Source organism: Peromyscus leucopus, chromosome 3 (assembly GCF_004664715.2).
Source record: "Peromyscus leucopus breed LL Stock chromosome 3, UCI_PerLeu_2.1, whole genome shotgun sequence".
Classification (NCBI taxonomy): Eukaryota; Metazoa; Chordata; class Mammalia; order Rodentia; family Cricetidae; genus Peromyscus; species Peromyscus leucopus.
Genome location: NC_051065.1, coordinates 60,669,221 through 60,688,108, shown reverse-complemented (window position 1 = coordinate 60,688,108; position 18,888 = coordinate 60,669,221). Strand labels below are relative to the sequence as shown.

General features: G+C 56.2%; 1 protein-coding gene across 2 annotated transcripts in view; it reads right to left on the bottom strand.

Annotated features, from left to right (window-relative positions):
• The window catches only part of LOC114700116 (SCO-spondin), a 55,523-nt gene extending 37,450 nt beyond the window's left edge, over window positions 1–18,073 (bottom strand). For both annotated transcript variants that reach the window (XM_028879626.2, XM_037203701.1), the window contains exons 1-32: window positions 15,927–18,073; window positions 15,578–15,760; window positions 15,071–15,153; window positions 14,714–14,893; window positions 14,255–14,499; window positions 14,069–14,168; window positions 13,264–13,422; window positions 13,043–13,122; window positions 12,565–12,717; window positions 12,115–12,286; window positions 11,738–11,978; window positions 11,327–11,471; window positions 10,013–10,130; window positions 9,194–9,369; window positions 8,888–9,115; window positions 8,579–8,744; window positions 8,143–8,380; window positions 6,641–6,830; window positions 6,441–6,535; window positions 5,970–6,226; window positions 5,540–5,674; window positions 4,411–4,607; window positions 4,193–4,320; window positions 3,993–4,102; window positions 3,504–3,653; window positions 3,316–3,409; window positions 3,069–3,238; window positions 2,598–2,831; window positions 1,966–2,187; window positions 1,298–1,534; window positions 394–485; window positions 79–310 (exon numbers count right to left, since the gene is read on the bottom strand). In XM_028879626.2, the coding sequence (XP_028735459.1) occupies window positions 79–310; window positions 394–485; window positions 1,298–1,534; window positions 1,966–2,187; window positions 2,598–2,831; window positions 3,069–3,238; window positions 3,316–3,409; window positions 3,504–3,653; window positions 3,993–4,102; window positions 4,193–4,320; window positions 4,411–4,607; window positions 5,540–5,674; window positions 5,970–6,226; window positions 6,441–6,535; window positions 6,641–6,830; window positions 8,143–8,380; window positions 8,579–8,744; window positions 8,888–9,115; window positions 9,194–9,369; window positions 10,013–10,130; window positions 11,327–11,471; window positions 11,738–11,978; window positions 12,115–12,286; window positions 12,565–12,717; window positions 13,043–13,122; window positions 13,264–13,422; window positions 14,069–14,168; window positions 14,255–14,499; window positions 14,714–14,893; window positions 15,071–15,153; window positions 15,578–15,760; window positions 15,927–15,976 (5,260 nt within the window). In that variant the 5' untranslated portion in view covers window positions 15,977–18,073. The remainder of the gene's footprint in view (window positions 1–78; window positions 311–393; window positions 486–1,297; window positions 1,535–1,965; window positions 2,188–2,597; window positions 2,832–3,068; window positions 3,239–3,315; window positions 3,410–3,503; window positions 3,654–3,992; window positions 4,103–4,192; window positions 4,321–4,410; window positions 4,608–5,539; window positions 5,675–5,969; window positions 6,227–6,440; window positions 6,536–6,640; window positions 6,831–8,142; window positions 8,381–8,578; window positions 8,745–8,887; window positions 9,116–9,193; window positions 9,370–10,012; window positions 10,131–11,326; window positions 11,472–11,737; window positions 11,979–12,114; window positions 12,287–12,564; window positions 12,718–13,042; window positions 13,123–13,263; window positions 13,423–14,068; window positions 14,169–14,254; window positions 14,500–14,713; window positions 14,894–15,070; window positions 15,154–15,577; window positions 15,761–15,926) is intronic.
• Between the last annotated feature and the right edge of the window lie 815 nt (window positions 18,074–18,888).

The following is an 18,888-nucleotide window of genomic DNA, read 5'->3' as shown; positions in this document are numbered from 1 at the left end:
CCTCTATTTTCCCCTCGGTCTCCAGGACCTGCTGCCCCCTCCCCTCCCGCTCCCCCTCCCGGATGTCCCTTCCCTCACCCGGGCAGGCCTCTGTGAAGCAGGCCTGTGACTGGTGCTGCGGGCCTGGGCAGTTCTGTAGCACCGGGAGACTGGATGGGAAGCAGTGTCGACTCCGAGCCTGTATGCCAGGCCCGCAGGTCTGACTGCATGGCTCCCATGGGCCCCAGGAGCTCCAGGCCCCACACCCCTGCTCTTCCAGGGAGGGCTCTGCTTCATTTGCCAACTCACAGTCTGGGTTCCCATCACAGACCTGGGGAAGCAACAGGCTCAGGCTTCTGGCTAGGTGTATAAAATCTGAGCTTGCCTATCCCTGCTTGAGGGAAATCAACTCACCAGCAGGAAATCAATGCAGGTGCCATTCGGGCAGGAGAATTCTGGGCAGGGACCCCCTGTCCTGTTGAGGCCTCCTGGGACTGACAGCCCCTCTGGGGGAAGAAAGAGCAGTTAGCTAGGAATAAAAATCATCTCCTAGACTACAGGACGGTCCCCAGCAAGAAAACAGTATCCACACCACAATCCATCTCATCCCCGCCCTGTAGACAGTTAGGGATGCCATCACAGAGCTGCGTGGGGTCCAGGCAGAGCCACAGAGCTAAACCAGAGGATAAGAGGCCGTGGTATGGGGGCAGCTGGGTGGAACCTGTGGATAAGAAGTGGTCTACCATACTGCTGTCCCCCATCCCCATCCTATCCCTGCACAGAGACCAGCAGGGAAAGCCAGGGCATTAGAAGAGGACATGGTGGGAGGCAGAGTCCTGTCCTGGGTCAGAGGAACCTTTAGAAGGGGCTGAAGAATGGTCCTGGAGAAAAGTAAGGGCCTGTGGACAGCCTGACACCCTCTCTGGTGAGGTATCCAGGGCGTGGAGGGCTGATTTGTAAGGACACAAAGAGTTCCACTCAGGTGAGGTGGGGAGGAGCTATGGATAGGGAGCCTCCAAACAGACCTACCCCCCCCATGCCCTCGGCCATCACCCACTCTTGTTTCTTCTTCCCCAAATGTGAGCAGACAAAAGACCCCTTTCTCCTCTCCCTCGGGCCTACAGGGAAAAGCAAAAACCCCTCTATGGAAGGTTTCAAGGTAAAGATCAAAGAAACAGAGACGATCAGGCAGCCTCTCTCCAGCTGTGCACCAATCTGCCACAGCCAGGGGCAAGGGTGGCACTGGGAAGCTCCAGGCCCCGGTCTACGAGGCCACCCACAGAAGGGAGATGTAGAGAGCGAGGAGTGTGACTCTCACCGCAGGCATCGGGATCCTCATCTGAACCATCCGGGCACTGGGGCACACCATCGCATAGCTGTCCCAGGAACACACAGTGCGGGCTGTGGGCACAGGGCACCTGGTGCAGCATGCAGGGCCCACCACAGCCAAGCTCGTCACTTCCATCTGTGCAGTCGTCCTCCTGGTCACAGCGCCAGCCCTGAGGAGTGCATTCTCCACTGCTGCACTGGAACTCGAGGAGGCCGCAGGGGGGCACTGCAGGGGTGTGTGTGGGTTAAACCAGCAGGAGTGGACTCTGGGCTCTCCAGGTCCAGCTCACCCTCACGTCTCCTCTGGGGATGCCCTTGAATGTCAGCATCCCTGACTCTTACCTGAGCATACCCTTTCCCAGTCTAGTCCCCCCCCCCCCCCCCCGGCTCGCTCGCGTTTGACTGCTGTTTTGTTTTCTGCAGGCCTCCCCTAGTCCCTAAATGCCCACTTGGCTCTCCTTCACTGTTCAGAGGGAGGCTCTGAATACCAGGAGATAAATTTGGACCTCCCATCCCTCCCAAACACTGAACACATCATTCCAGAGCCTCCAGCCCTAGAGTTTGGCCCCAATGCTTCCCTCTGGGATACTCACCCATGCCCTTCCTGGGCAGCTCAGGCTTCAAGCTTTCTCACCCTATCTATTCCCAGAGACTCACCAGGGCTGGCACTGCCCATAGGGCTTGATGCTGTAACCGGAGAGCTGGTAGAAGGGCTCTGCCAGGTGCCAGCAGGGGGTGTAGGCAGAGAAGGCAGAGGGCAGTGGCCAGGCCCCTCGTCAGCTCCATCTGGGCAGTCCCAAACTCCATCACACAGCCACGTGGTCCCAATGCAAGTGCCATCATCACAAGATACCTCTCCAGATGTGCAGCTCACCTGTCCTGAAGCCAGAGGAGAGGAGGTGATCCTGGGACTTAGCCTCTTCTAAGACTTGTAAAAATGTACGTGTCTATGTGTCTGTAAATGTAAGCCACATGTGTGCAGGTGCCTGTGGGGCCCAGAAGAGGATGTCAGAACCCCTGGAGCTGGAGTTACAGGTGGTTGTGAGTGGCCATGTGGGTGCTGGAAACTGATTTCAGATCTTCTGGGAGAGCAACAAATAACCTTAACCACTGAGCGACCCAGCCTCTAGGACTGACACTTCTTCAGTCTCTTTGGGGTATCTCCATTTGGTCACCGACAGGTACCACCTTCACGAGCGGAGACTTGGCATAGAAGGGGATGAATACACAGGGGCCTTCCAGGATCTGGACCCTGAGGCGGGGGTGCCTAGTGGGCAAAGACTCCTCACCCAGACAGGACTCTTCGTCCGCAGCATCCAGACAATCAGGATGACCATTACACAGCAGGGCGGGGGGCAGGCAGCGACCGTCAGCACAGGCCAGCGAGCCGTGGGGACACGGGCACCCCTGCTCGTCGGTGCCATCTCCACAGTCATCCTGCCCATCACAGAGCAGAGCCAGGGGCAGGCAGTGGCCAGATTGGCAAGACATCTGCCCCTCCCCACAGCCTGAGGTGGCACAGCCTAGCACGGGGAAAGCAGGCAGGTTCAGGGTACAGTGTTGCCAAAGTTCCTGACCTAAGGAGGATCAGAACACACACACACACACATACCCCGTCCCTCAGTCCTCACCTATCACCTAAGTCATAGCTCCTGGCAGGGGAAGCAGCAGCTGAGGGAACCACCCTGGGGGCAGATGCTGCAGCTTCAGTAAAACCCAGTTATCTGTCCCAGTGAGGGCCCACAGGTCAAAACACTCACCCTCCTCATCCGAGCCATCGCCACAGTCATCCTGGTTGTCACAGAGCCACTCAAGTGGCACACAGTGCCCACTCTCTCTGCACGGAGCCTCTCCTTCTGCACAGCCAGGTTCCATCTCCTCACAGGGGACACCATCACCTCCACAATGCCACTGACTTTCCTGACAGGTGCTGAGCACAATGGAGGCCTGGCATGAGCCACACGGCAGCTTGTTCGGCCCAAGGGCACAGGTGGGTTCCCCACTCACCAGTTTCCGCAGTCTTTTTGCAAAACAGTCCCTGGTGGGAAGAAACTGCCACCCCACTCACAGGGACAGGCAGCCGGCTGCACACAGGCTCCTCCTGAGAGCACAGAGCATGGGATTCAGAACCAAGGATGCCCAGCCCACACTTGTGGCCACTGCCCAGCCTTAGTGTCCTCTCCCCAGGAACACACCATGCAGCAGTGTCCCCTCGGGGCAGAAGCAGCCCTCCACACAGCTGATGGTCTGGCAGTGCCATCCGGTCTCGGGGTGACGATCGTGGCAGGTGGGGGGACAGGCGGAGCCGCAGGCTTCATATACCTGACCTCCTTCACACTGTAGGGCTGGGTGGGGAGAAGAGAGGCCCTGCTCACTGAGGTCCAGGGGCACCGGGAAGCAATGGCACAGACAAGCCAGCTTCAGCTGACACCCAAGGAAAGCACGGGATGCACACCGTAGACCTTTACCAAGACGTACCCCCCCCCCAAAAAAAAAAAAAAAAAAAAAAACCAAGATGAAGGATGCGCCCTGCGCATCAGTCGTTCTCATGTTTGGTCCATTAAGAAAAGTATCTAGCAACAGAGTGAGCATCCAGCTCACCTTTGAACCTACGTGATTAAGTGGCTAGCTGGTGGTGGGACAGGAGAAGCCCCTCAGGACTGAGAGAGTAGGGGCACACTCACGGCAGAGCTCCTGGCTGCGCCAACGCACATGGCGTCCGTGCCGGGCACACTCGTCAGCGTAAGCGGCAATGGCTGAGCAGAGGCACTCACAGTCTCCCCCGGTGTCGCAGCTGTGGGGTGGAGCCATCATCCTGTCATACGCCCCACTCCCTACACACACCTCCGCATGCCCACTGCACCCAGCCCTCAGCCCTCCTTACCCGCAGGCATCATACACACACCACTCATAGTGCTGCTGCGGGGGCACCTCTGGGTGGCACGGGGCAAAGATGGACTGCAGTATCACCCCACAGCGGGCCTGGGCCCAGTTCACCCGGTGGGTGTTCACCTGCAACACAGGGTGCGTCTGTGAGCTCCCCTCCCCCTCTCTCCCAGCTATGACACCCCTACCTCCCTCTGGCTGCCCTGCCCTGCTCACAGCACAGGGGTGTGGCAGGTCTCCCGGCTCCGGGCACAGGGGATTGAGACGCCAGGAATGGGCGGCAAGCTCTGCGGTGGGCTCCAGGACTCCTTGGCGGCTCCGCAGGTCATTACTGGCATCACCATCAAAGTCTCCACACAGCCCAGCCACACGACCTTGGAAGTGGGGGGACAGCTGTACCAGCACCCGGGTGCCTGGTGGCATTATAAAAAGTGACCCTCAGCGGGGCTGGGGCAGAAAGACACATGGGTATAACAGCCTCCTTGCACAGGTGCCCCCACCCGACAGGGGGTGCTGCTTCCCTCTCCTGCGGATAACTGAAAAGATCAACACCTGGGAGTCAACTAGGAACCTAGCTTCCTAACTAATACTAGGTGAGAGACAGCAAAACTCCCCAACCAGGCCAGATTCGGGGGGCTTCGGGATGGGCTGAGAAGCTCCAGGCTAGCCCAGAAGCTCCAGGCTAGCCCAGCTGAGAGGACCAAGTCCACACAGGATTCTTTTGGTTTCCTTCAATGCCTCACTAACAGTTATATTTCTAAAACACCAACTGCTTATGTTTGGGTAGTAAGATGTCAGCCAGTCTATTTTCATTTCTTCCTAAAACTCGGTGTTTTATAAATGTTTCTTCGGTGGGGCTGTCATGTTCGTAAAATGAAGAAAAACACAGTTATGAAAATATAATATGGGAACTGGAGAGATGGGTCAGTAGTTAAGAGCACTGGCTGCTCTTCCAGAGGACCGGGGTTCAATTCCAAGCACCCACACGGCAATTCACAGCTGTCTGTAACTCCAGTTCCAGGGGATCCAGTGCCCTCACACAGACATTCACACAGGCAAAACATGAATGCACATAAAATAAAAATAGTGTTTTTTTTTTTAAAGAAAATATAATATGGAAACTCCAACCACTTCCAAGGGCTGTGAGTCAGGGGTGGCCACTGGGCAGAGGGTGGGACACAGCAAAGATCTTGGCCTGGCTGCCATACTGGAAATCTGCCCCAAGTGGGCAGTCAGGGGTCAGTCTCAACCTCAGAGCTTGGCAGGCACTGGGAAGAAGGGTTTGGGGAAACCAGCCCCCACTGTGGAGGCCTGGTGTGGTTAAGGCCAAGAGGGCGAGCCTGACCTCCATCCCAGAGCAGAGTGAGGCCCAGACGCGTTGACAACAGCAGGAAGAGGCCGGCACGGTGCAGGCTCAGTCCAGGGCCTGCATAGACCTTGGGGAGCTTTATGCTCACTCCATTCACTGTTACTGCCCGGCCTGGAGAAGAAAGGGTGTTAAATGTAGCCTGGACACCAAGAGGTCCTCCCAGCCACTCTTCCAAACTTTCTTTTGCTTATTTCTCTAGGTGACCTTGGGTGGGTCCTAAGACTTCTTTGGGCCTTGATTTTCCCGAGTTCTGGCTCCAACAAACCCCATCCTAAGGACAACCAAACCCAAGGAGGCGTAGAGAGGGAACCTGGGCCCTGGCCATGCTGAGGAGCTGCGATGCTACAGTGTGATACCCCCTACCGTCCGGCAATAGGCCATCCATCCCTGATAGAACCACAGCCACCTCTAAGCATGTGCACAACAGTGCTGTCCAGACGCACGGCCAGTGCCTTGGTACAAGTGAGGCCACTGGTCCCACAAGGCAGGTTCTGGATGGAGACACTGAAGCGGCCACTAGCCTCTCTCACGAGCAGGTACTCGCAGGCCCCAGGAAAGGTAAGGACCAGCCCATCGAAAGTCACGTAGTGGGGAGCACCAGACGCCTGGCACCATCCACTGCACCGCTGACCTGTGCAGTGCCACCGCTGGCCCTGGCACACGCTGTGGGCAAGAGACAGGACAGGGCCATTAACAACAGCGACAGCCCAGACAGACCCCGAGTGTGACGAATTCTAGAAGGTTCCCAGTGTTCAGACCACTCTAAATATCCCGTCCCACCTACTACTCCAAACTGTTTTAGTGAAAAGAGGCACGATGGCTGGGGAGTCAAGGGTCACAAGGTCATATGGCAACAGGTGACAGGGACTGTGCATACCAAATGTTGCAATCTTCCTGGATGGTGGCATTGGGTGGGTACCATTGCCCATTGTGACGACAGGGACAAAGATCAGGAGTCACGCAGCGCTTGTCCTGGGTGGAGGGTAAAAACACGGTTTCGGACAGCTAGGGAGCAGGGCAGGATCCTTGTATAGGGAGAACACCTTGGTGCCCCATGGGTCTCCTTCCCAGTCTCACCAGCAGCACGGTACCAGGGGGACAGACACAGCCATCAGTGCTTCCAGCCAGGCAGGAATGGTTGGCGCTGGGGCTGTCACAGGTGAGAAGGCAGGCACCAGGGGCATAGATGAGCTCCTGAGGGCAGAGTGCCCGCTGTGGGGGGCAGTGGGGGGCTGTGCAGTTCCAGAGGCCCCTCTCCTGGCAGACGCTGCAGAGGAGGAAAGGTGGAAGGGCCAGGCCCAGCATGCGCTCATCTGGCTATCCTAGGCTCTAGGCTGCCACAGTGAATCTCAGGAACCTAGACCCCTGCAGGCATCTGGATCCCCTGGAACCCAACCCCAAATTCTAGAGACCAGATCAACTTCCAACACCCTAGCCTCCAGCACAGGAAGACAGACTGTTCAGGAAGCCCACATGCCTGGGATCCAGTCTGCTTCTGTCTGGCTCCCATGGGGCTGGTCTTGGAACTCCTGAATGGGGCGGAGATACTGACTCGTCTAATGTGATGACTAATCCTGACTGTCAATTTGATGAGATTGAGAATCACCCGGAGACAACCCCTGGGCCTGTCCATGAAGGATTTTCTAGATGGGGTTCATTGAAGAGTGAAGACCCACCCTGACTGGGCAGCACCATTCCACAGGCTGAGGTTCTGGGCTAAATAAAAAGGAGAAAGCGAGCCAAGCGCCAGCACCCATCTCTCTCCCTGCTTCCTGACTAAGGATGCAATGTGACCAGTTACCCCCTGCCGCCATGACTTCCCCACCATGGGGGACTGTATTTCTTTGCACAGTGAGCCGAGATAATCACGTGCCCCCTTAAGCTGCCTTTTGTCTGGTGTTTGGCCACAGAAACAAGGAAAGTAATTAAGACATTTACCATTTGTCCAAGCAGCAGAGGGGATCCATGGAAGTGCCCTGGAGCCTACCTCTGCATCCTCAGGTATAGAGCTCATCTTTCCTCTATGGTATAGACCTCATCTTTCCTCTATGGTATAGACCTCATCTTTCCTCTATGGTATAGACCTCATCTTTCCTCTATGGTATAGACCTCATCTTTCCTCTATGGTATAGACCTCATCTTTCCTCTATGGTATAGACCTCATCTTTCCTCTATGGTATAGACCTCATCTTTCCTCTATGGTATAGACCTCATCTTTCCTCTATGGTATAGACCTCATCTTTCCTCTGTGGTATAGACCTCATCTTTCCTCTATGGTATAGACGTCATCTTTCCTTTTCTGGAACAACCTCTACGTATCTGAGCCTCACTTTCCTCATGGACCATTAGGAACCGTTTTTTCATACCCCTCTCAACACTTTCTTAGACTATAGTTAGGAAGTCAAATCAATACACTAGGTACTGGACCTGAAGCTCTTGAAGCTGACAGCACCCCGGCACTGAGGAAGTACCAGCACCCTGCCATCCCTCCCTGGCAATCCATGGTGACCGTGCAGCAGCAGCACCAGCCATTCTCTCGAAAGCCCTTCTTCTTTTTGTCCAAGGGTGGCAGTTCTCACCAGTGGCTGCAGTCTTTCGTGGTGGTGGCCATGCCAAAGGTGTAGTGGCGGCCTTCAAGCTGACAGGGGCACATGCTGGAAGGCACACATTGGCCCTCCAGGCCCCACAGCAGTCCGGGGGGACAGTTACAACCGGCCACACAGCTGCCAAGCTCTTTACACTCTTCAGGCTCCCCACAGTGATGACCACACACTGGGGCACACTCCTGGTATTCCTGGCCACCAGGACACAGGACAGCTGGACACAGGGATACATGCAAATCAGAAGCCTAGCCACCCTGTCTAGACCTCAAGTTCCTGTGCCTCTACAGGAGAAAGTGCCTAGGAATAGTCTGGTAAGGAACGAGTTCCTGCCCCTCCGACTCCCCCAAATGGAGGGCACGAGGAAAGGGAGGTGAGGAGCCCAGGGTAGGGTCGGCTTGGTGGGGAGACTCACGGCACAGCGTCTCATTTCTCCATTGCATTAGGATACCCTCCTGGGCACAGCGGCGTGCATAGGCAGAGAGCACGGAGCACAGACAGTTCCTGCCAGGGGCACAGCCACACACAGCCTCCAAGCAGCGCAATCGGAATGGTTCTCTGTCTACTAGCCCATGACACTCCTTTGGGCAAAAAGAAAAGGGACGGTTCTTTCTTCATGGAGTCCCTTTCCTTGGGAGCCCACTGACGTCTCCCTGTGCCCTCGACTCTTTCTTGCATTTTGGATCCTTGATCTCATGGGCAGAGGATGGGGACACCCTAGTACCTGAAAGGTGGGGCCATGCAGGATGGTGCAGGCTGCCTCTGCGAAAGGGAGGCGCTGGGAGTAAGTGCTGCAGGAGGACAGTGGGGTGTTATCCATCACAGGGCACCTTCCATCACCTGACACTTGGAACTTGCTAGCAAAGGCAGTGACGCTGGTCTCTATGTCCCCAGCTGGTGTCAGGAAGTCATCCTGCTGTTTCCAGGTAAAGGTGCCACATAGACCCTGCACCTGCGCCATGGAAGACATAAAAGTGAAATCCAGTCTTAACTTAGCCTAGCCCAGACACTCCCTAGCCTCCTAGCATACCTGATAGGCGTGACGGGGGTCCAGGGTGATGTAGACTGCAGGGTCAGCCACTCCCCAGAGAACCCAGGCCCCAGGCCAGCGCAGCAGCAAGAAAGTGGAGGAGGCACGGGAAACATTGACGTCCTCAGCACCAATCCAGGGCAAGCCTACATCCTGCCCATCTACCAGCACAGCTCCTGGAAGAGAGGCCTGACCATGTGATAGGGAACCTGTGGGAGGATGGGGCTGCAAGACGGGAAAGACTTGGCAAGATGGGAGAGTATGTGTCAGGGTGGGATGTGGGAGCAGCTAGAGTGACCCCTGGAGGCCACCTGTCCTACCAGAGACCACCCTTCTGTAGCTCAAGAACCCATATCATCATGTATTTTTTGCATATCCCTTTGTTTGTGTGGTCAGTATGTGGGAGAGCCAGCCGCAGGCCCAGGCATGGCAGAGCTGGAGGGACAGTGGCTGAGACGGGCCAGCCTCAGCTGCTCATGCGCAAAGGCCTTTCCAACTCATATAACTGTGTGCCTTGTGTTTACCACTGAAAACCAGCAGACGATGTCTTGGGAAATATCCTTGGGATAGTGTGTCTGCCCCTGGAAGGGGAGCGTGAGGCAATGTAGGCATTAAGTTCATCTGCAGGAATCTAGAAGGGATGGTTATTGAAATCCAAGGAGGGCGTGTGGAGGGCAGGCACGGGGCAGGCCTGAGTTGGCAGAGTCAGAGCAGTGGACAACAGGCCCAGTCGGCACCCCGAAGAAGTAGACAGCAGAGCCGTTGACTCCCCTGAGAACAAAGGCCCCACACTAGACAAGGAGGCAGGGCTGACAGTACCTGAGTATCTGAGCTGAAGGTGGGTGTTCCCCAGGAAGACAGAGAGGGCATGGAGGCAGCTGCCCGTGTCACAGGCCCCATGCTCCAATGCAACCCGCAGCTGGCCTTTCACAGAGTCCTGGCAGAGACAAGGTGGCAGGGATGTGTAGAGAAGCCATGAGGAAGCCTCAGTAGTGTGATGACTTCAGTTCCCACCACCCCACACAGGTGCGAACCAACTTCTCGCCAGACAGATTCTGTGAGGCAAGGGACTTAACCTCACCAGGGACTGACATGGGTGAATAGATGTGAGTGCATGTGGGGAGGAGATTTTGTGTGACCGCATGTGTGTTTGTGTGTGTGTGTGTGTGTGTACACTTTGGAACGGGAAGATCCCCATCTTTCCTCCACATAGGTGTTCCCTATTTGGATACATATATGTGTAGCCATCTGTTGAATCTACATACACATACATGACTGTGTGTATGTGTGTGGTCCGTGTGCTGGCATGCAGCCTCCATCTCTGTGTGTATACATCATACATGTTTGGCCAGGTGATTGGGAAACAGCTCCCTGGATCTGCTTGTTGACCCTGCCCTCCCCCATGTCCTCACCCCACTGTCACCCAGGCAAGGAGGGACAAGTCAGGGGGTTGCAGTAGTCCAACACTGAAGTTGAGAGATCCCTGATCAGCCCTTGGAAGGACTGAAACACAGCATGGTGTGTGATGAACTGGAGAAGCCCCAGCTTTCTTGGGGAGGGTCTCCTCTCTCCTGCCTGTGACAAGCCCAGGGTTTTACATCTGTAAAAGGAACTATGAAGATGGGTTTGGTTCTGTGGCCCTAGATTGGAGTGGCCAGTTAGGAGAGATGGGGACTAGAAAGGAGTGTGTGTGTGTGTGTGTGTGTGTATGCGTGTTTGTGCATGCGTGTGTGTGTGTGTGTGTGTGTGTGTATGCGTGTTTGTGCATGCATGTGTGTGTGTATGCGTGTTTGTGCATGCGTGTGTGTATGTGTATGCGTGTTTGTGCATGCGTGTGTGTGTATGCGTGTTTGTGCATGCATGTGTGTGTATGCGTGTTTGTGCATGCATGTGTGTGTGTGTGTGTGTGTGTGTGCATGCATGTTTGTGCACATGCATCTCAAGTGTATGTGTGGGTATGCAGGCAGACACTCTCCTGCCGCCACTGCTGTCCATCTCTCCTCGAAAGAGGCTGTATGTTCCATGTTCCACCTCTTGCTTTAGTGGCTTGTTTACAGTTAGGTCCCCTCAGAGCTCCCCTGGGAGGTCCCCGCTCTGACAAAATCCTCTTTCTGAAATAGGCTCTCTGCTCACCTGCACCAAGCTGTAGTGGCAGCCTGGATTGCCCCGGAAGGAGAAGCTCCGCCCATCAAACGTGGAGTAATGCCCGTCACCGCCCACTGCACATTCAGCAGGGCACAGGGCCTGGGCACAGTGCCAGCGGCCATCCTGGCATACACTAAGGGCAGAGGGGGTGGGACAGTGTGCTGTGACACCAGAACCCTCCCAGAGCAAGGAGCTGGACACGACCCACGCCCAGCCCATTGGTTCTTTCTCTCCCCTGGCACACCCACCACCATAGTCATTAATCATGCCAGAGAATGCCACAGGTCACTGGGTGGGAAGCCCCAGAATGCACTAGTTATTTGGGGGATCGAATCTCAGAGACAGCATAACGGAAAGTATCGGGAGAACTACGTGGCCTACGAGAGCCCAAAGACCCACCAAGGGTTGCACCGCTGGTGCACAGTGTCCCCAGGGGCATAGCGCTGGCGCCGGTGGTAGCAGGGGCAACGGGCAGCAGGCACACAGCGGGCACCGTCCCAAAAGAGGCCAGCCGGGCACTCACAGCCACTCAGACACTCTTTCCCACAAGACCCCTCCTCTCCCTGGGCTACTGCTGAGCAGCTGGGTGGGCAGGGTGAGACACAATCGGAGTAGAGTTGCCCCCCTGGACACAGGCGTTCTGTGGGAACAAAAATGTTCTGTGATGGGCGGCTGGCCTTGGAAGTCCGGCAGGCCCTGGGAGACAGCCAAGGGGCCCTCGGGAAATGGGCCACTCAGAGATCTTGGTCAGTTTGAGGTGGGCAGACCCAGCATACCACAGAAGCCAGGCTTCCTCCAGTGCACGTGGATGTTCTGTCTAGCACAGGCCCGGGCATAGTTGGCCAAGGTGGCACACACAGCTTCCCGCGGCCCCTCTGAGCCACTGCCTGCTCTGGCTCCAACACAGTAGGCAAAGAGGCAGGTCTCGTGGTACTCATCTGGGGGCACCTGCAGGGAAGGGAGATCTTCAGCCAGCAAACGTCCCTCCTCACCAACATCGGCCTCCTCTTCCTTTGCATCCCAGCTTGAAACGAATAATAAGTGCTGGAAGAGGCCTCCACAGTCACAAGAATAGCCATCTTGTTCTCAGAGGTAAAACCAAAGACAAGGAAGGGGTGTCTCAACTGGTGACCCAATGAACCTAAAGGCAGGATCAGATCACCCAACTAGTACCTCTCGAGCATCCACTATCCCCTGCAGAACCCTGCCCTCCATCCCACCCATACCTGGGCATGACATTGCCAGAATGGATCCTCCAGCAGCTTGTGGCATATATCCTGGGCTTGAGCTTGGAGCTTGCCAGCTTCCAAGCCTGTTTGTGGACCTTGCAGGACACCGTCACAGCCCTGGGCCACCTCCACGGCATCCAGACACCCAGGCTGAGGACAGAACCAGGCCAGGAAGCAGTGACAAGGGGCATTAGCCAGGAAGACAAGAAAGTGACTCCTGCCCTCATAGTTGCCTCAACTATCATGCCCACCAGACCTCATTCTGGGCTGCAGATGGAGGTAAAGTGACCAGCCCAGCCCAGAGAAAGAGGGGCCAGGGTCAGTCAGCCCAGACAGAGCTGGTCAGTAGCCACATCAGGGAGGACCCTGGGGTAGTCATTACACAGCAGTCGCCAGCCTCCCTGTGGGACCTGGAACCTGTGTGCTCTTTCTGAGGATCCCAGGAAAACGGTGGGCAGGCAGGAGGCAGTCTCACCTCATAGTCAGGGAGCCTCCACGAATTCCCAAAGGTGGCTGCTAGCATGGCCAGTCCCCCTTCTGGCTCCACAAAGTCATCTGAGGACATTTGAGGCCAGTGCTAGACCTGGAGTCCTATGTCTTTTCCCTCCCTCCCTCCCTCCCCCCTCCCTCTCTCTCTCCCTCCCCCCTCTCTCCCTCTGCCCGTCCACCAGCCACACCAAGTCACATCTCACCTACCCTCTGGTCGGCCACTGTAAAGTCCACAGAGGCCCTGTGTCCGTCCCCAAAACTCATGGTCCACGGAAATGGAGATGGAACTGGACCTGTCCAGTCTCACAACAACCCCCAGGCCCCCAGAGAGCACCAGCCAGTCCCCCTGCCACTGCAGGCTCATTCCTGGGAAGAGGACAGGGTCATCCAGTCTTAAGGGTCACACTCCCATCTCATCACAGCACGCACACCCTAAACTACCCAGGGAAAGAATTCACACAAATGTACAAGCTCTGTCTGCTGTGGTTTTCCTGCTGTGGCTGCTATCTTGAGAGAGTAAACTACAACACACACACACACACACACTATATCCACACCACACATATACTATATCCACATTCCACTCACAGCACATATACACATACAGTACACATACATGCACCACAACACACAAGATATATCACATACCTCACAGCATACACACACACATACCACACCTCTATACAGACAATGGACATTACACATACACTCCACCCACTCACCCATACCACACAGATACATGCACACTTAACCCCAACCTCCTATCTCAGCCATGATGACATTCTCATGAGGCAGGTGGGGAAACTGAGGCTCAAGACAGTTAAACAGAGTGACTTGCCCAAGTCATAGTTGAAGGCAGCAGGGAGCGGGCGAGCCAGGCTTATGCCTTCCTGATCCTTAATTTTTAAAAGCTCCCCAACAGTACTCAGGGGGACGCAGCAGCTCTGCCCCAGCCCGCCACCCTGCCCTTAGGAGAGGGCAGACCACCCCAGAGGAGGGAAGGAGCCCTCACCGTGGAGCAGCCGAGGCTCCCCAACAGGCACTGGCTGGCCCTTCACGGAGACCTCTCCATCTTGGATCAACACCTCCTCGGGGCCCATCATCACTCGAACCTGAGAGCAAGCAGTGCATCAGGAGTGTAACTCTTCACTCCACCATGTCCAGACCTTCCCTGGGGTCATCTCTCTCCCTTCCTCACCAGCCAACAGTGCCCAGGCTGGGGACAGTGGACCCTAGGCCTGAGGTGGACAGCCCAGGTGGAATCCACAGCACCAGCTAGCAAGTAGGTACACCGGCCCAGGAAGTGGTAGTGACGCCCGTCAAAGGTTTGGTAGTGGAAGCCGGACCAGGTGGAACAGGTAGCCGAGAGACGCTGGCGCTGGCTCCAGAGCTGGCCCACAGCCCCTGCCAGAGGCTGCAGGAGGGCTTCAGAGGAAGCATTGCCTGAACAAGATAGAGGTGTGAGCCTCTAAATGCAGGGACAGAGGTGAAGGGACAGTTCCTGGCACAGCGGGAGGTATGACGGCAGGGTGTGGTCCCTCTGGAGGGACCGTAGGAGTAGCCAGGGCCTGGCGGAAAGGCCCAGAACTCCTAAGGGTGAGGGTGAGGGTGAGGGTCGGGATGTGCCTGTCTCCAGGACCGGAAGCTGCAGACCCACCTGGGCGGTGCTGACCCAGACAGCTGAGGCACGTCTCAGCGCTGCTGGCCCACCAGCTGCGTCCCCAGGGCTGGGCGCAGCATTCTTCCAGGCTCCCTGCCGAAGAATTAGCTGAGCCTGCTAGAGGTTGGCACTGCCATGTGGCAAAGCAGTGGCCTGCAGGGTTGGCTTCAGCGAGGGCTGTGGTAGAGGAGAATGGGGCACATCCAGCCTGTCATTATATGGATGGCCCTGAGAGCCCAGCCAGACCTGCTGTGTCCTCAGGCAGTCTGTCAGCTCTGCGGCGTCACAGATGGGCTCCCCTTCACAGTCACTACCCCAGAAGGTACCATTCACCCACCCTACTTGGGTACTTACCGTCAGTACAGTGAGGACCCCCCCATCCTGGACAGCAAGCCCTCACTGTGCGGTTCCAAGTAGCAGGCCGGGTTTCTGGGGGTCTGCACCCCACCATACAGGGGGAAGCGGGGAGAGAGGTTAATATTTAGCCAAGTCCCGCCACAAGGCAAGACCTAAGACCTTAGGTCTGGTCAACTACTCCAAGGGGTCCTTACTATCCAGTAATTCTCCCCTCCTGACCTTAATTTCTTCAAGTGTAAAGCAAGAATGAATGCTGGGAAGCAGCCTGGGGCAGAAGGAATCGTGTCCTACCTCTCCCTGCCATACGGTGCCCACCGTGGTGCCCTCTCCTCCACCCACACCATCTCTCTCCACCCTTTCTGGAACCCAGCTAAAACCCGTTTCCCAAATGGCTGCCGCACCAGGTCCTCCCAGGTCCTCCCCCACTCTCAGGATATCCCGCTGCCGTCCGTCACTTTTTCCTTTCCTGCCCGGCAGACAGCCCAGGTTCTGACCCTCACTCACTTGTAGATGGCACAGAGCCCGAGTGCTGGGGGCCTGGTGAGCCCCACACGGCCACTCCAGGGCAGGTCCAGCTGCCAGCCTAGGCGGATATAATGGTACAGACTGGTGCAGGGTACCAGGTCCTCCTGACGGGGAGTTACTTCCTCTTCCACATGGATGGTCTCTGTCTGCTCACACCACCGCCTGTCCAGGGAGAGGGGAGTACAACTACCAGCTGGGAGAGGTTCTTGAAGCAAGGAGGAAGTTAAGGGTGGATTGAAGTGCTGAAAGAAGAGTCTGCCATCCCAGAGGGTGCCTAGGCATAGGCACGAAGGAGAATCTTATTGGGAGAGCCCCATGAGCTGCTTACCCGTTAGTCAGAGCCCATAGCATCCCGAAGAGAAGGGCAGGGAGCAGCATGCTGCGCCACCCCAGGCCACTTTGGGGAGGACCTGAGGCTTGGATTTGGGCAGCGCTGGTCCCCTGGCCCACACTGAGGTTTGATGCAACCTGGAGGTCGGTCTGTCCAGGGCTCTTCACAAGGGGAGATTTTATCCCAGCTTCTTGCCCCTGGGTAGCAGCTGCCCAGAACCAGATTGGACCTACCTACAGCATCCCTTCGAATGCCAACTCTCCCTGGAAACGGGCCCCATCACAGCCCTCCCAGTGTGTGTGTGTGTGTGTGTGTGTGTGTGTGTGTGTGTGTGTGTGTGTGTGGTGGGACTCCAGCCAGGCATTTTGAGCCCTGGTTTCCTACACTTTCAAGCACTACCACAGATGAATGTGTGAGTGTAGTCAAGACATGTTCCCTTTCTGGGCGTCTGTGTCCTTACCAGTGAAAACTTTAGGGACTTCCCAGGGATGCAGAGATGGGGCTTGATAAGCTCTTTGAACTTACAGGTGTGAAGATTTTTCTGAGGGATAGTCTTCCCAGCCTTCAAAAACTACAGGCAGGGCTGGAGGGATGGCTCAGTGGTTTAGAACACTTGCTATTCTTTCAGAGGACCCAGGTTTGGTTCCCAACACCCACGCAGTGGCTCACAACCATGCACAGCTCCAGTTCCAGGGGGATCCAAAGCCTCTTCCTGATCTCAGCATTAGCAGGCACACATGTAGCAAACATACATAAACCACTGCCTTTATTATGGTGTCCTTCTCAATGCTTGTTCCTTTCCCTGTTCCCTCTCAGGCCAGCTGCACAGGAAGAAGAGCTGAATGGCTGGAGCACCCAAGTGTGTGGTGACAACCTGACAAAGCAAAGCCTTTCCTCAGTGGGGTCAGGTTTCTGGTTTTTATTTGTTTGGTTTTTTTGTTGTTTGTTTTTTGGGTATTTCTACAAGGTATTTGGGGCCATTTGGTCACCTGTGGGGTTTCCGAGGGTCCCAAGGCATCCAAAAGACTGAAAGGATCTAGGAAGATGGGAAGGGGAGAGGGGTGGGATAGGTCTGAGAGCCTGCTTCCCCTGTCCCAGGCTGGAGCTGAACTGAGCCGGATGGAATAATCCCAGTGTCCGGTTCAGAGGAGGCGCCTGCAGGCTCCACAGGCAAATCCTGGTTACATCCTGGTTACCAGTAGACCTCCAAGGCCACTGGGACTGGAATGCAGCGGGACCTGAAACTCTGAACCCTTTCATTTCATAATGAAATGAGGTCCCACTGGGCATCCTGCATGGTCACCCCGCCTGGTACTTCACAGCTGGCCTGGGTATTCCTTCTTCTATTGGGCCTGGAACCAGAAGAGGGCCCAGTTCAGTCCCTCCAGTTGCTTCCAGATAGCTAGTGTTGGTGCCTGGGAGTTGAGGTGAGTCCTGGGAAAGGGTCAGGGTCGGTCATGGCAAAATGTTCCTCTAACTTCTATACATGTGGATTGCAGTTCTCCAAGCCCAGTCTTGAACACACAAGAGGGACACTCACTCTGCTCCTAAGCCACCTGCAGTCAGTGAGCATGCAGGTATTAGAAAAACCTTTTGCATCCTGAGTCACAGGACCTCCTGGTCCTTCCTGTCTCCATTGCTCCAGACCTCACTCCAACCATCTGCAAAAGTCGAGGACACCCTTGCTGCATCCTGTTAAGATCAGTCTTGGGTCACTGTGTCCTGATTCAACAGGTGTCACCATCCTTGTGACAAGGTGCCATAGCCAGGGACCTTGTCCTGTCCACAAGGGCCATTTATTGCCCCCCCTCTTCTCAGACTCTCTCCCAACTCTGTTCTGCAACTTGGCTGACAAGGGAAACTTGGACTGGAGAGAAATATAACTTGGATCTGCCCTTTCCCCTACAGGGACAAGCAGGCGGAAGTGGGAGCCCATGGGAGTTTGCAGAAAGATCCCACGGGCATGGAATAACCAACCTCCTGGATTTTAGCTTTAGGACTGAAGGGGGACGGGGTCTCAGAAGCAGAGTGGGTGGGTAAGGCCCAGGAGTACGTGCAAAGACAGACGGTGGGAGAAGTCTGGGAGAGAGAGGTCCATACATAAGGCCATGAGGTTTTCTTGCCCACGGACCGAACCCCCTCCCGAGCCCCCGCCGAGCCCCGCCCAGCCTCACCCCCTGCAGCCTCCAGGCCTGCCCAGTCCTTGCTGTAGGGAACTTGGCTCAACTTCTCCCCATTTTCAACACTGTGATCCCTCGCTCTCTCAGCTTGGTCCCTAGTCCTCAACCCCCGCAGCGGGTGTCGGATCTCGTCCTTCGAGTCTAGGTGGATCCTGGTGGAGAGTTTCCCTAACCGATTCTCCCACTCTCCACTGGCTAGACAGTCTCCCGTGGGACCGCGGCGACACTACATACTCGGCTGGCACTGGCGATTTTGAAGACAGCAGTGCACACACTGCTCTCCTCCCCAAACACGCCCCCTCCTCTCCCTGCTCCCCCCAACTCTTCACCACCACCACCACCACCCGGTTCCGCGCTCCACCTTTCCCCAGCTCCTCCCTCCTAAGCTGAGAGCACCCTCCCTCCTAGCCCGAGTGCCCTTCCTCCCTAGCCTCCTCTTCCCCTTCTCTCCCCTCTTCCCTTCCCCAGTCCTAAGCTCCCACCTTCCATCTCACCCCTCCGGGCATCTTGCCTTCAGACCGTCACCTGCACTCGAGCCTATTAGTGCACCCTTCCGTGACGGGTCTCTCGAAGACCCCTGGCCCCTGCCTCCTTTGCCTGGTGCCCCGGGGCAGTACTCCAGCTCCCCCCCCCCGGTTCCTCCCCCATCACCCGCAACGCTGCCCCACACCCTCTCCCTCCGCGTCTTTCCTTCCCCTCCCCGCGAAGTTTCAGGGCTGTCAGTCCCGGAGTCTTTCGGGCAGCCCGCACCCAAGCTGCAGGCAGCGGGCGCCATTGTG